This window comes from Balaenoptera musculus, chromosome 6 (genome assembly GCF_009873245.2).
Source record: "Balaenoptera musculus isolate JJ_BM4_2016_0621 chromosome 6, mBalMus1.pri.v3, whole genome shotgun sequence".
NCBI lineage: Eukaryota > Metazoa > Chordata > Mammalia > Artiodactyla > Balaenopteridae > Balaenoptera > Balaenoptera musculus.
Window position 1 is genome coordinate 443,650 of NC_045790.1, and position 14,133 is coordinate 457,782.

Consider the following 14,133-nt stretch of genomic DNA (forward strand, 5'->3'; position numbering starts at 1 on the left):
TTTTCAACCTTTGGTGTAAATGAAGCAGAAATTAACAGGGCTGGTTCTGTCCTATAACAACTTCTTCAACCTTCCTCCTTGCTTATTTTGCCAAACCCTTTTTTTTAAAAAAAATACCAGCAGCATCGATTGAAGCCCAAAACACTGATCTAGAAATAGTGCTAATTACCGGCAGCTGTACAGGCAGCAAAGGAGCAAAAACCCTGGGCTCTGCTCACAATATGCAAACCCTGGACCCCTGTTCACAGCACACAAACACTATGGAACAAAACCCTTAGCTATCAGCATACTGGGAGCTTTTCCCCAGCGTAACAATGTGAAACAGGGGATCAGAGCCATACCTGGGAAGCCAGCACACACTTCGTATCAAACCCCTACACAACTGGCTACGTTGCCATCGTGGAAAATATGTTGCAGTCCATGTTCTTTCTCACTGTTCATAAAACTATTTGGTTTCACAGTGATGGAAACGAGAAGAGTAACAGAAAGCAGCACAAGAACACAGGCTTCATGCTTGTCTGAGGCCAATTCTTCACAGAAAAAGCCATCAGGAGACAAACATCCAAACACATGACGTTAAACACGACATATTTGGAAGTTGACACAACGCTCTACGTCTGCAAAGCCAGCGTGAAGCACAGAGTGAGCTTTGGAAGCAGGCTGTTTCTCTGGTCAGAAGACAATTAATGTTATTGAAAGCACTAAGGAAGGAAATATTTACCAATTATCTGAGGTATTTGCAAATCTGAGGCGAGTACCTACCAGTTTCTTCAAACAGTTATGGACTAATCTCTCCCTCACAATTTCATATCTTCCTCACCCTTTTTTTCTGGCAATAACTTATTTGTTTCAATCATTCAATACATTTACTTTAAAACATTTGTTGATTGACTTCTACGCCCTTCCCAGACCACCTTCTACAAATAAGCACAGAAAACAACTTTTAGACTGAGGTTATCTAGACTAACCAATTCAATTGATCAAACTACTCATTTTTTCCTCTAAATGTTTTATAAATAACAGGTATTTTAATACACTCTTCAACAAACATATACGCTAGCCAGTAAGTATGCCAGGTTCTGAGTCTAAAGTGGTGAATAAGACACAAACCCACTTTCAGGAAATATCCAGTCAATTGAGGAGATGGTGTTAGATGATGGGTGTCACAGGATGAGAAGTCCAGGGCACTAAGGTAACAGGGACAAGCGTGTGCTATCTAATTGGGGGAGGAGCTTAGGAAGAACTCTTTGAAATAAGGCAAGGATTCATTTTTCTCTTACATGAGATCGAGGAAAGAAACTATAAGCTGTTCCTATAAATGAAAAACAGTGGCAATGAAAATGGCCGAAATTGATTAATTAAGCCCCTTCTCTCTGTTTCCATGCCTCGCCCCCCCAAAACGCACACAATCCCCCAATGTAAGCTCTACGTTACTTATATTAGTCGATTATTTACATTACTAATCACACTGCATGGCGGCCCTCCTTCCCTAAGTGCTGTGTAAACGTTCCCTATGTGCTGACATCCTCAAAGCACGTCAAATATTAAGTTTATTTCTTCGGAAACTAGTTTTTTATTTATCGACTATAGTGTGTACTGAGTGCCATTTTTAAAGTCTCTATCGGAAACAGAAGTGGACTAAACACTATTTACAAAAACATTCCGCGATGCCCACCTCCTCAAAGCTCAGCCCTCACTCAGCCCCCCACTGCAGCCCAAGCAGAGCTGGCCGTGGTCCTGACTCAGGACGCTCCACCTGCTTACGCTCAAACGTAGCTCTTGGCCTCTGAGAGTCTTTACCAGGTTAAGGAAGTTTCTTTTTGTCTGTAGTTAAGTCTGTTCACAGTAAGTCAGAGGAGCAGTGAGATGCACATTGGTAAAAAGCACTGACACAGGTGTCAGTGAACAGGAATGGATGCCCCGAAACTCCCTGGCTCTGTGACGTCAGTTACTTCAGCGTCTCCCAGCTCATTGGTCAGCGGTCGTCAGGAGACCATCTCTGCCCCAGACATGCTATTAACTGGGAAGTCTTCACTTGCTCTCCTCCTGGGGTTCAGGGAGCTGGGGTGAGACGGCAGAAGAGCCTTTCCCAAGGTGTTAAATGTGAGTGCATGGAAACCTCCCCGGGGTCTCGGAAACGTGCGATGAAACAGTTTTGCTTTTCTATGAAATGAAGCGATGAACTCTCTGCAACTCAGGGATTCATTTCCACACCATCCTCCTCCTGATTTCTCAAGCAGAAATCGCCTCTCCCACACCCCTACATGTATGTTTCCATACTAATATTTTAAATGTTTGATGACTAATTAATAGGAATTCCAAGAGATTCAGAAACTGTTTGGAATTCTAGGGAAATACGGAGAAAACTAAACTTCTGGCTCAAAGTTGTGCTGTCCTCCTATAAAACTGACAGAGAGGTCATGATTGTCTGGGGGTAAATACCTGATAAATGCTTCACCCCCCTGTAACTCCCCGGCACCCAGAGTGCGCTGACTTCAGGAAATGCTCTTTCCTGGGGGGCTCCTACACTTCCCGGCCCCGTGCTGTGCTTCTCTCTCCCCATCCCTCTATCACTTCCATGAGGAAGTTACTGATATGGCACAATTCTCTGTCCCAAGTGAACTCATTCCCAAAACTCTATCTCGGCTACACTGACCTGCCCCAGTATTTGGGTTCAGCCATCACCGCCTGGGCAAAGGGAACAAAGACCCCCGCTAATCTACTCAGCACGGAATAAGGGGCTTAATGTGTAAGTGCTTTCCTGTAAATAAGGAACATCAAAGAAACTTAAATGCTGGCTGTTTCCTAGAACTGCTACTTACATTATCACTCTCTGATGTTCTTATTCTCGGTCAGCTGGCGTGTTTGACTAACACAATTTAGATGTCAGTACACTAAAGTCAAAAACCAATTTGTCTCTGAACACCCCTGAAATAGCGAAATTCTCTTGCTCATTTGATGTAAAAACAAAACATGAATCACAGCCACTATCACAGAAGAGAGCGTTCTCGTAAAGAGAATTCCTTTTAGAGTAATAGAGGGAGTGGGCACACCTGCCGCCTCAGTCAGCTACCCAGTGATGTGCACTTTGTGGGTCGTGCCATGTTCCCATCCTGACGCAGCACCAAACTCCACATCCTGTTTCTAAATTACTGACACTTCTCCACATGCAGCCTACCTTACAGAAGCAGTCCTGACCCTCACGTAAGATATTTAAACACTCTCTTCTCCTCTTGGGATTTTGTGTCAGCCTTCAGGGAACAGACCCCAGGGCTGCAGCAGTACCAGTGCTTCCTTGAACACCCAGACCTCTATTTGTGACTTTTCATCTTTTTTTTTTAATAAACATCAATCATTCACTTTTTTTCCTATTAACTTTGTTCCTAACTCTCCCCTGAGGGATACAGGACTTTTGGGTTGGCATATGCAGAAATACTTAGAAGATAGCCAAACTGTACTTTCCTTAAACTTGAAAAAAGTATAAGTATGCAGATATAGCCCTCTAACACAATCTTCACAAAATCCTCTTTCTCTAACAGTATATGCCTAAATTCTATAATCTAGAGTAATTCTGACTGATAACAATGTTTAACCCAAGTGAATCATGATTGTATTAGCCAAGGTTTTGCAACTGTTTCAGTAAACTCTGGATCAAAGCTTAGCAGATGTTGCCAAACATTTACACTCTGCAGTAACTCCTGGTACAAAACCATTCAGTCAGTGGGAATGAGTTACGAGGTTACCTGTGCGTGAGTCTCCGCTGACCAACGCAGACTGCGGTCTGAGAACCTTGAATAATGCACACTTCGTGGCGACTACATTTCAGCCTTAAGCACGGGTCTTTAGTTGGGTCTAGAGCTAAAAAAAAAGAAAGAGATTGCACAGAAAACATTAAAATAAGTTTCTGTACAATGGAGGTTCTAATCTCATCAAACACAATTTGATCAGGGAATTTACAGAGCGTTCAGCTGTAAATTTTGTTCACGTTCTTCCTCTATTAAGAGGTACTTTTGTTTCCACTCACGTAACACAGAGTCAATAGAGATTTGTAGTTTAGTCTCATCCATTCTGTTCAGAAGCTGAAATGCACAAATCCCTGTGATCAGACAATGTGTGATCAAAACAGAAACTTGACGACCAAAACTCTCTGTAGTCGCTACTGCCTTCTAAGCATTCAAGGTGGAGAAATGAAGGTAGGGTGTGTTGCTGCAATATTTGTATCAGTGAAGAATTATAAATTATACTTCCGCTTTTCCTGGATGGATGCAGGTGGGTAGAAAAAAAAGGCTGAAACCCAAAAGGGTGTCAGTCAACATTAGGGTCTTGGGATCTCCAAGAAAAGTCTACAGCTGTATGCGGGGCTGCCTGAGTGCATCATGGTAGGAAATGAGCTGCATTTTCATTTTTAAACTGTTTGTGCCTGACATCTGAACTACTGTATCTCCAGAAAAAAACCTCTATCTTGGTGGCTGCCAGCACAAAACTGTGTAGTTTGTTGCTGTGGTTTTTTTTGTTTTTAAATATCAGTTTTACTGCAGTGTAACTCACATACTATACGATTTATATGATACATTCTTTTAAATTTTAAAATCTGCAGTATAGTCAAGACCCACACCCCTGTGTCGGCAACCCACAAACAGGAAGATAATCAAAACTGCAGAGGTTCTCCCCAAGGAGCAAGGGATGTGAGCCCCTCATGGGTCTCCCCAGCCCAGGGGTCCTCACTCAACTCAGCATCAAAAACAAACAACCTGGGCTTCCCTGGTGGCGCAGTGGTTGAGAATCTGCCTGCTAGTGCAGGGGACACGGGTTAGAGCCCTGGTCTGGGAAGATCCCACATGCCGCGGAGCAACTAAGCCCATGAGCCACAACTACTGAGCCTGCGCGTCTGGAGCCTGTGCTCCGCAACAAGAGAGGCCGCGACAGCGAGAGGCCCGCGCACCGCGATGAAGAGTGGCCCCCACTCGCCGCAACTAGAGAAAGCCCTCGCACAGAAACGAAGACCCAACACAGCCAAAAATAAATAAATTTAAAAAAAAAAATTAAAAAAAAAACCCAAACAACCCAATTAAAAGTTAGGCAGAAGACCTGAACAGACGTTTTCCAAAGAAGACATACAGATGTCAACAGGCATGTGAAAAGATGCTCAGCATCAATAATCATCAGGGAAACGTAAATCAAAACCACAATGAGATATCACCTCACCCACCCCTGTCAGAATGGCTGTTATCAAAAAGGCAATAAAAAACAAGTACTGCGTAGAGCATGTGGAGAAAAGGGAACCCTTGTGCCCTGTTGGTGGGAATGTAAAGTGGTGCAGCCACTGTGGAAAACAGTATGGAGGTTTCTCAAAAAACTAAAAATAGAACTACCCTATGATCCAGCAATCCCACTCCTGGGTATTTATCCAAAGAAAACAAAAACACAAATTTGAATAGATCTATGCCACCCTGTGTTCACTGCAGCAGTATTTACAATAGCCAAGACATGGAAGCCACCTAAGTGTCCATCGACAGATGAATGGATAAAGAAGATGTGGTATATATATACAATGGAATATTACTCAGCCATAAAAAAGAATGAAATAATGCCATTTGCAGCAACATGGATGGACCTGGAGGGTTATTATGCTCAGTGAAATAAGTCAGATGGAGAAAGATAAATACTGCATGATTACACTTCTACGTGGAATCTAAAAAACAAAACAAATGAACAAACATAAGAAAACAGAAATAGGCTTATAGATACAGAGAATAAGCTGGTGGTTGCCAGAGGGGAGGGGGTGTGAGGGGATGAGTGGAAAACATGAAATGAGGTACAAACGTCTAGATACAAAGTAAATAAGGCACAGGATGTAAGGAATCTTGTAGGAAATAGACTCGACAGTATTGTAATAACTTTGTACAGTGACATATGGTAACTAGACTTACTGAGGTGCTCATTTTACAATGTACAGAAATACTGAAGCACTATGTTGTACACCTGAAACGAATATAATACTGTAAGTCAATTATATTTTAATAAAAGTTAATTCAATGGTTTTTCAGTATATTCATATTTGTAAAACTATTAATCAATTTTAGAATAGTATTATCACCTCAAAAAAACAGCCATACCCTTATCACCCTTATTCTCCCAACCTATGACAACTACCTACAGTGGGCACTCACTAATCGATTTTCTGTCTCTATAGATTTCATACAAATGGAATCATATAATACGTGGTCTTTTCTGAGTGGTTTCCTTCATTTAGAACAATGTTTTCAAGGTCCAACCATGTTATAGCTGCATCCTTACTTCATTCTTTTATGTTGCTGAATAATATTCCACTGCATGGCTATTCTACATTTATTTATCCATTCACTAGTTGATAGGCGTTGTGTTGTTGACACCTTTTCTCTAGTGTAAATAATACAGCTATTGGTGATCTCTATTGGTGACGGTTAGTGATATTTTGTTGTGATTTATTATGGGGGGTAGGCCAGAGAGGGAGTTGGTATAGATAAGGAAAAGCCTGAGTGTCCAGTTTGGGTACAGGTCAAAGTTGAGAGAAAGAATCCATGAAAGATAGCAAGCTGAAAATAAAACTCCAGTGCATGTAGAAGAATAAAGCCAGGGTGACCAGAAGAATGTGAATTTGGAATATTAATAAGTATTTGGGAGGACCCTGGGCTTTTCACTGGATATGAAATGTAGATTTGAGCCAGTCTTTTGTAGACAAACGTAGGTAAACTAGAGCTAATATCTGGTGTATGAATCGAACTTAGTTTTACGAATATGTCAAATCTTAGGCATATTTAGTCAATAACCTAAATAAACGAGTTCATTTTGACAATCAATGAATTCAATAAAATATGCATATAAACTGATATATGTGTATATATATTGTATACAGACAGATATAGATAGACACATATTTTCTTCCTTTAAAAATACAAAGTCTAGGGCTTCCCTGGTGGCGCAATGGTTAAGAACCCGCCTGCCAGTGCAGGGGATGCGGGTTCGAGCCCTGGTCTGGGAAGATCCCACATGCCGCGGAGCAACTGAGCCTGTGTACCACAACTACCGAGCCTGCGCTCTACAGCCCGTGAGCCGCAACTACTGAGGCCCGTGCACTTGGAGCCCGTGCTCTGCAACAAGAGAAGCTACCACAATGAGAAGCCCCTGCACCACAACGAAGACCCAACGCAGCCAAAAATAAATAAATAAAATAAATTTATTAAAAAAAAAAATACAAAGTATATCTGTGTAAAACTCTTATTTGAGATTTCAAACAAACATGAAGTTTAAAATAAAGACTATGAACACATATAGTTGATAAAATACTCCCTAACAGACACAGCATGATGTTGGGTTGGCCAAAAGGATCTTACGGAAAAACCCGAATGAACTTTTTGGGCAATCCAATAAAATGGTCAAGACATTAAACACATGTATTTGCAACACAAATCTCCCATTTCCTCCAGTCTAAGCAAAATACTTTCTGACAAGCAATGATTAGCTCAATTATATTTTCTCTTAATTTCTAAGTAGTATCAAAAATTAAGATAAACTATATTATTTTATTCCCTATAAAACGTTAAGCATTCTTTGTTCAGTATGAAAATGCAAATTTCTGGAACATGCTCATTATAATGTCACAGTTTAAACTGTCACTAATTAAAAAACTATTATACCTTGGAATCATATGATTTCTTGCTGGACAACATAAAAGAAAAACATACAATAACTTAGTAGACATTAAAAATGTCTTGAGCTATTTCTAGTCCTTAGTCTATTTTGATTTTTAATTATTAATATGGCTTTTAAATATTGATTAAAATTAAAGAATTCTGTCTAACAACTAAACAATGACATTGCACCTACAAGTGTGCCTTGTATACATACATGTCATATACTCATTGTTGATATAGTTAATCTAGGACATCATTCTAAAAAAGGAGTGTTTCCACTTTGAAATAAAACACTATATAGTACATATAAAACTATCATGGTTAATCTAATCTAATTGTACGTTGAATGAAGACTATTTTTTAAAATTTATTATTATTTAATTTTATTATTTTATTTTTGGCTGTGTTGGGTCTTCGTTTCTGTGCGAGGGCTTTCTCTAGTTGCGGCAAGCGGGGGCCACTCTTCATCGTGGTGCGCAGGCCTTTCACTATCGCGGCCTCTCTTGTTGCGGAGCACAGGCTCCAGACGCGCAGGCTCAGTAGTTGTGGCTCACAGGACCCAGTTGCTCCGCGGCATGTGGGATCTTCCCAGACCAGGGCTCAAACCCATGTCCCCTGCATTGGCAGGCAGATTCTCAACCACTGCGCCACCAGGGAAGCCCTAGAATGAAGACTATTAATAGTTATAGTTAGTTATTTCTTTCAGTTTTCTTTACTTTATACAGCCCACATTAGGTAATTTTCAAAAGTTCCATGACCCTCTTATGTTACATCTATTTAATAAGATAGATCAGAACTCAAAATGTGATGTAGAGTGAGAAGGAAATTATCAGAACAAATACAGCACATGAAAAAGAATTTAATGCAAGTTTGGCATAAAACTTTACATAAATGATCAAATAAAAGAGCAAGAGCATTTGTCAAGAGACGGAAAATATAACAGAAAGTGAACAAGAGGAAGCCCGTACGGAGAATCTGCAACAAGAAAAAGACACTTTCTGTGCATGGGATTTTAACCATCTGTACTTTTGAGTAGAACTCACATTGTTGGCAGCTTACAACTATAAAACATCACAGGCTATAAATACAGATGCCTGAGATTTCATTCTTGAAATCACAACAATAACACAACCATCTTCCTCTTGGCTGAAGCCCATGGATCAGAACCAACCCTGTATCTTAGAGGCTGGATAAAACCATCTCCTCCCCCCGCTGCGCTCCACTCTTTCCATCGTTTTCAAATTACCTAATCCTATTCTATCCTGCATTAGTGTTTTTAACTTTCTCTCAATCACCCAGTAAAACCACACCTAGGAAGATTTCAGCTAGTGCATTCAATTCACTTGGTTATGTTCTTTTCTTCATCTACTAATCTAATAATAATAATCTAATAATTCAATAATCTTTCTCATTGATATGAACTAACCTGAGGACTTAACTGATATCATTTTTTTCTCCTTTTATTGCTGAAGTATAGTTGATTTATATTATATAAGTTACAAGTGTACAACATAGTGATTCACGATTTTTAAAGGTTACTCTCCATTTATAATTATCATAAAATACTGGCTATATTCCCTGTGTTGTACAATATATACTTGTAACCTAGTTTATACCTAATAGTTTGTACCTCTTACTCCCCTGCCCACTAGTAACTACTAGTTTGTTCTCTGTATCCGTGAGTCTGTCTCTTTTTTGTTATATTAACTAGTTTGTGGTATTTTTTAGTTTCCACATATAAGTCTTTCTTTGTCTGACTTATCCATGTTACTGCAAATAGCAAAATTTCGTTCTTTTCATTCTGCTCCTGAAGTGGATTATTGCATTACAGCACACATGACACCACATACCCTACGTGTTCCCCACAGACTCAACCCTTTTACTGGAAGAGAGACGAATAAATAGGTAAGTAGAATACACTGTTGGGTGTAAATTATATACATGTGTGTGTGTGTATTTAGCTTTGTGGTAACACACACACACACACACACACACACACACGCAGATGAAGGGATTATATAATGGTGAGAGGGTTCCCTATTCAGGGAGTGACAGGTAGTTCAGGACCAGTGAAATGCAAATGTGGGTGATACCAGCAAGTAGTGTGGAAAAACACTGGAGACGAAGATGGAAGCTTCTGACCCACTGGAGTTTCACCTTGTCAGTAATGCTACGTGGTCAAGGGATTTTGAGCTGGGGAGTGGTGTAATGAGGTTTGTCACACACAAGAATCTGCAGATGCTCTGAACAATACGTGATCAACAGGGAAACTAACAAAACGTCCAGTAGAGAAGGGATGAGGAAGATGGGCACGGGGCCAAGGGTGACCACAGGGCAGAGCAGAAATGGTTTCAGGGGCTCAGGCAACGCCTGGTTTGAACAGGTGTGTTGAGGCAGCAACCTGAATCCACTGAAGAAACTTCCTGCTCCTCCCTTCCACTATGTAGATCCTGTCCGACATTAATATTGCTGTAACTGCTTTTCTTCTTCTGATTTGTATTTTCCTGGTGAACTTTTCCTCCAATCCCTTTATTTTTCAATTCTTAATTTTTATATTTTAAAGGCAGCTTTCAAAACCCTTAGGTGGATTCAGAAGCCCAACCTAAAACAATTTATCACTTTTTCTGTTTTACCTATTGTAATTTTTTTTTATATAATTGGACTCTTTTCTATCACGTTATTTTGTGCTTTCTATTTTGCAGTGTTCTTTTTCCTTTGCTTTTCTTTCCCCTTTCCTGCCTCATAGTGTATTGGTCGTATTTTATTCATTGAGTACCTTTGTCCTTCCTGCTAGTTTAGACATTATGACATCTCTTTAGTTGTTTCCTTTAGATGTTTACATGCACAGCCGGCATCACTGTTAAGAATACCCATAGAGTAAGTAGTTTGTCCTCCTTCTGAAGGGAACTAGGACCTTCGAACACATTAGCATCAAATCTTTGACATTCAGTTTCCTCACCATTTTCTATTAGTTACACCACACGTTACCACCCCACCCCTGCAAATTAGTCATTATTTCTATTATTATTATTTTTACTGACATAGCTCATCTAAAATGATCAACTCTACCAATTTATGCCCATCATTACTTCTTGCAATTCACTCTTCCTTTTGGGTTTTCTTGTATGATTTCCTTCTATTTGTTGAAGCACATCCTTCTGTGATTGTTTCAACAAGCACAATTTGTGCTCTGCCTTGGATATTTATTTATTTTTGTGAATGTATCTTTAGTTTTCAATCCCTCTTAAAGGATAATTTAGCTGTGTCTGGAACTTTATTTGATAATTATTTTTTCTTTACCACAATGAAGATATTATTTCATGTTCTTCTGCCATCAGATGCCACTAACTAGTACGTCTGCTCGCCGTCCATGTAGGCGATCATTCTTTACCTCCTGAACATTATAATATTTTGTTATCATCAAAATTTTGTGCTTTGGAATGTTTATCTCCAGCTAGTCTAGCGAACATCTAAGCAAATGCACCCTTCTTCTGAATTTCAATTTTTAACATAAAGCATATTTAGGTGATAAGAGAACTCTTTAGCAGTTGGAATAAAACCAAGAAAACAAAGACTCAGTTGGATATTCATCATGATTTAAGAGCAGGTGAACTGTGCCACTGAGAGTTGGGTTTTAATTTTGGGAAAATGTCAACATCACTAAACAGTAAAATCAACATACGTATCAGCATTCACTCGGGAACCTGTCTCTTTAAGCTTAATTGGATGCTTTTACAAAAAATGAAGTAACCTGCAACCCAAAAATGAGATTAAAAACCTTCCTCATGGTTCAGTTACGAAGCATCAAATATGCTTTTGTTGCTTTTCTAACAATAGTTCACTTCACTATAACTCTACGCTGTGAAACTAAAGGAAGAAGTGGTCTTCTAGGGAATTTTTTAAACCTTGCCAGATGTTATAATGAAAGGCTGTGCAAGTGAGCAGCGTGGAAAACAAGACTAATGCCTGAGAGTTAATTAGACTTTTGACAGCCAATTTTATGGTGCTAAATGTGATTAAATGTAGCCTCAAGTCTTTGCAGTGACTTTCTTAGTTTGAAACCTTACGATCACTTCAGTTACATAAAATCCACACACTCTAACTTGGTGTCCCCACTACAAACAGTACATGTGGAGGTCTACACAACTCGCAGATTCAGATGCGATGGCTTGATTATTTTGTAATAAATATATATCAAATATAAGAGTGTTTATTTCAGTAATATCCTATCTTATAAAGGTGTATTAAATGCAACTGACTACTGCATTGATCAATCAAAGTTAATGAAAACTCCAGGAGCCACCACAAGGCAGAATCTCTTCCTAGAGTTGTTCTGCTCTAGTCAAAGACTGATGAAGATTTTCAACACCATTCTCTTCAGTTCTTTATCATTCTTTTTCTTTGTCAATACATCATATTGACTCTTAAAGTGATAAATGCTAATAGTGTTTCTATTATAAAGTAGATGCATTCCAGAAAACTTGGTTATGTGTAAAACTCATTATTTTTACTGGTTTCCATTTTCAAATCTATTATTTCATATATAAAGATGATGACATTTAATCTCCATCATAAAGGTTTATATCTGGGATTTTCTTTCCAATATTAGAGCTAAACATACCTATGATTTGGTTCACATTTACTAAAGGGTTGCCTGAAACAGAATCATAGGGAAAAGTCCCTAAAAATACAACAACAGCTTGTCTTATGAAATAATGTTTACCTACAGTTCCTGATTATGTCCCCTAACTATTCTATACCCAATGTCTTCATCTATAAATGGAAGAAACTGGGCTAATTCTAAAATATAACATAACTTATTCTATAATTTTGTGCTTTAACTGACCTGGGAGCCATGACATTAAAAAATAAGAAATAATTTAGAAAAGGAGCACTGGGTTGAAAATACGTTTATGTGACTTTGCCTAAATGTGTGTTAACTGTCTGGAATACTTCCAGATGTACAGAAAGTACTCCATTTGCCCATTCCTGTTTGTATTCTAAGGGACAGTTATTCAAGTCCTACAAAACTTCTGTAACTTGCCAGGCAGCTGCAAGCACCTCCCCTGAGCCATCCTCTGCCCTTGAGCAGGCCGCTGGCTCTAAGCTCACTGCTTCCCGAAGCAAACTCTACTCTTCCGTTTTTGCCTATTTAAAAGGAAAAACGATCATGTCCACATGCGCTCTTTCCGAGAGGACGATGAGGTTAATCCCTAAGAGACACAATCAGGGCTTCTAAGCACCTACACGCTTCCTCCGGAAACAGAGGCAAACATCTGATGCTGAGGCAGAGCGAAGGGGACGAACTGAACCAGGAACCCGCGCTTCCTCCCAGACGTGGGATGCAGACCTCGCTGGAGAAAGCTACCACCCGCTGGGCGCCTGAGCATCTGGCTGACGGGAAGGGGCTGGTCCACAGTCTCTGGAGAGCAGGCAACACCGTCCCACTGCCCCCATGGCTGCTATGGGTGCACCCAGGCTGGAGGGAGGGACTGCAGCTGGGGGGCACCAGAAGCCTCCACCCACGTGCGGCTCGGCTGCCGCTGACAGGAGTGTGCCCGTGGGGACCCTGAGTATCGGGCATCCGTTCTCCAGTGCCAGACCTGGGGTGTGAGGCGTGCCCTGAGCCTGGGGTGTGCAAGCCTGCCATGGGATGAAGCTGGGGTGGAGACCCCCGCCTGTCTCCATCATGTACCCCTGACAAGACATAAGGAGAAACCAGAGAGAAAAGCCCCCCCCCACTATGCAAGGTCCTTGCAGCCCCTCTACCGACAAAGCTGAACTTTGTGTTGGCTACAGAGGCCATGTGCTCCCGGATCCAGCTCCACGGCTGCAGAGAAAGGTGGGTTGAGAGATGACAGGACATAAACTGACGCCCTGCACGACCTCTCTGGAACGTAGTTCAGCGCTTTGTTATATAGTTAAACCACACTACGTCTATGAATTCAGCCAAGATAATTTTTTGCATGTTCACAAAAAGACTATTACAAAAACGTTCGTGGCATCCACAGTTACAAGAACGAACTCAAATACCCATCAGCGGAGGAGTGAATCAACAAATCGCTGTCATGCAGACAGAATACTACCCAACAATAAAACAGACCCCAAAAAACCCCTGAAACATGCAAAGATGTTGGCTAAGTCTCAAAGACATTATACCGAACAAAAAATAGTAGACATGAGATCTACACACAGTGTAGTTCCATGTACATCAAATTCTAGAGCAAGCTAAACTAAATTAAATGAAAGAAGTCCGAACGGTTCGGAGCAGGGATGGCTTGGGTCAGGGCAGGACGGGGGACGGGGCCGGGGGGTGCGAGAGCGGGCAGAGCAGACAGTGTGAGGACGGTTTGTTCTCTATTTCTACTTCGACTGAGGTGGTATTAATTCAATGATCTGCATCCACGAAAATGGATCAAACTGTACATTTTAATTTATTTCGTTTTATTTTATGTAAATC

General features: G+C 40.4%; 1 protein-coding gene across 3 annotated transcripts in view; it reads right to left on the reverse strand.

Annotated features, from left to right (window-relative positions):
- Window positions 1-14,133, reverse strand: part of SPOCK3 (SPARC (osteonectin), cwcv and kazal like domains proteoglycan 3) — a 433,554-nt gene that overhangs the window by 252,989 nt on the left and 166,432 nt on the right. For all 3 annotated transcript variants that reach the window (XM_036854214.1, XM_036854215.1, XM_036854213.1), the window contains one exon: window positions 3,744-3,858. In XM_036854214.1, the coding sequence (XP_036710109.1) occupies window positions 3,744-3,858 (115 nt within the window). The remainder of the gene's footprint in view (window positions 1-3,743; window positions 3,859-14,133) is intronic.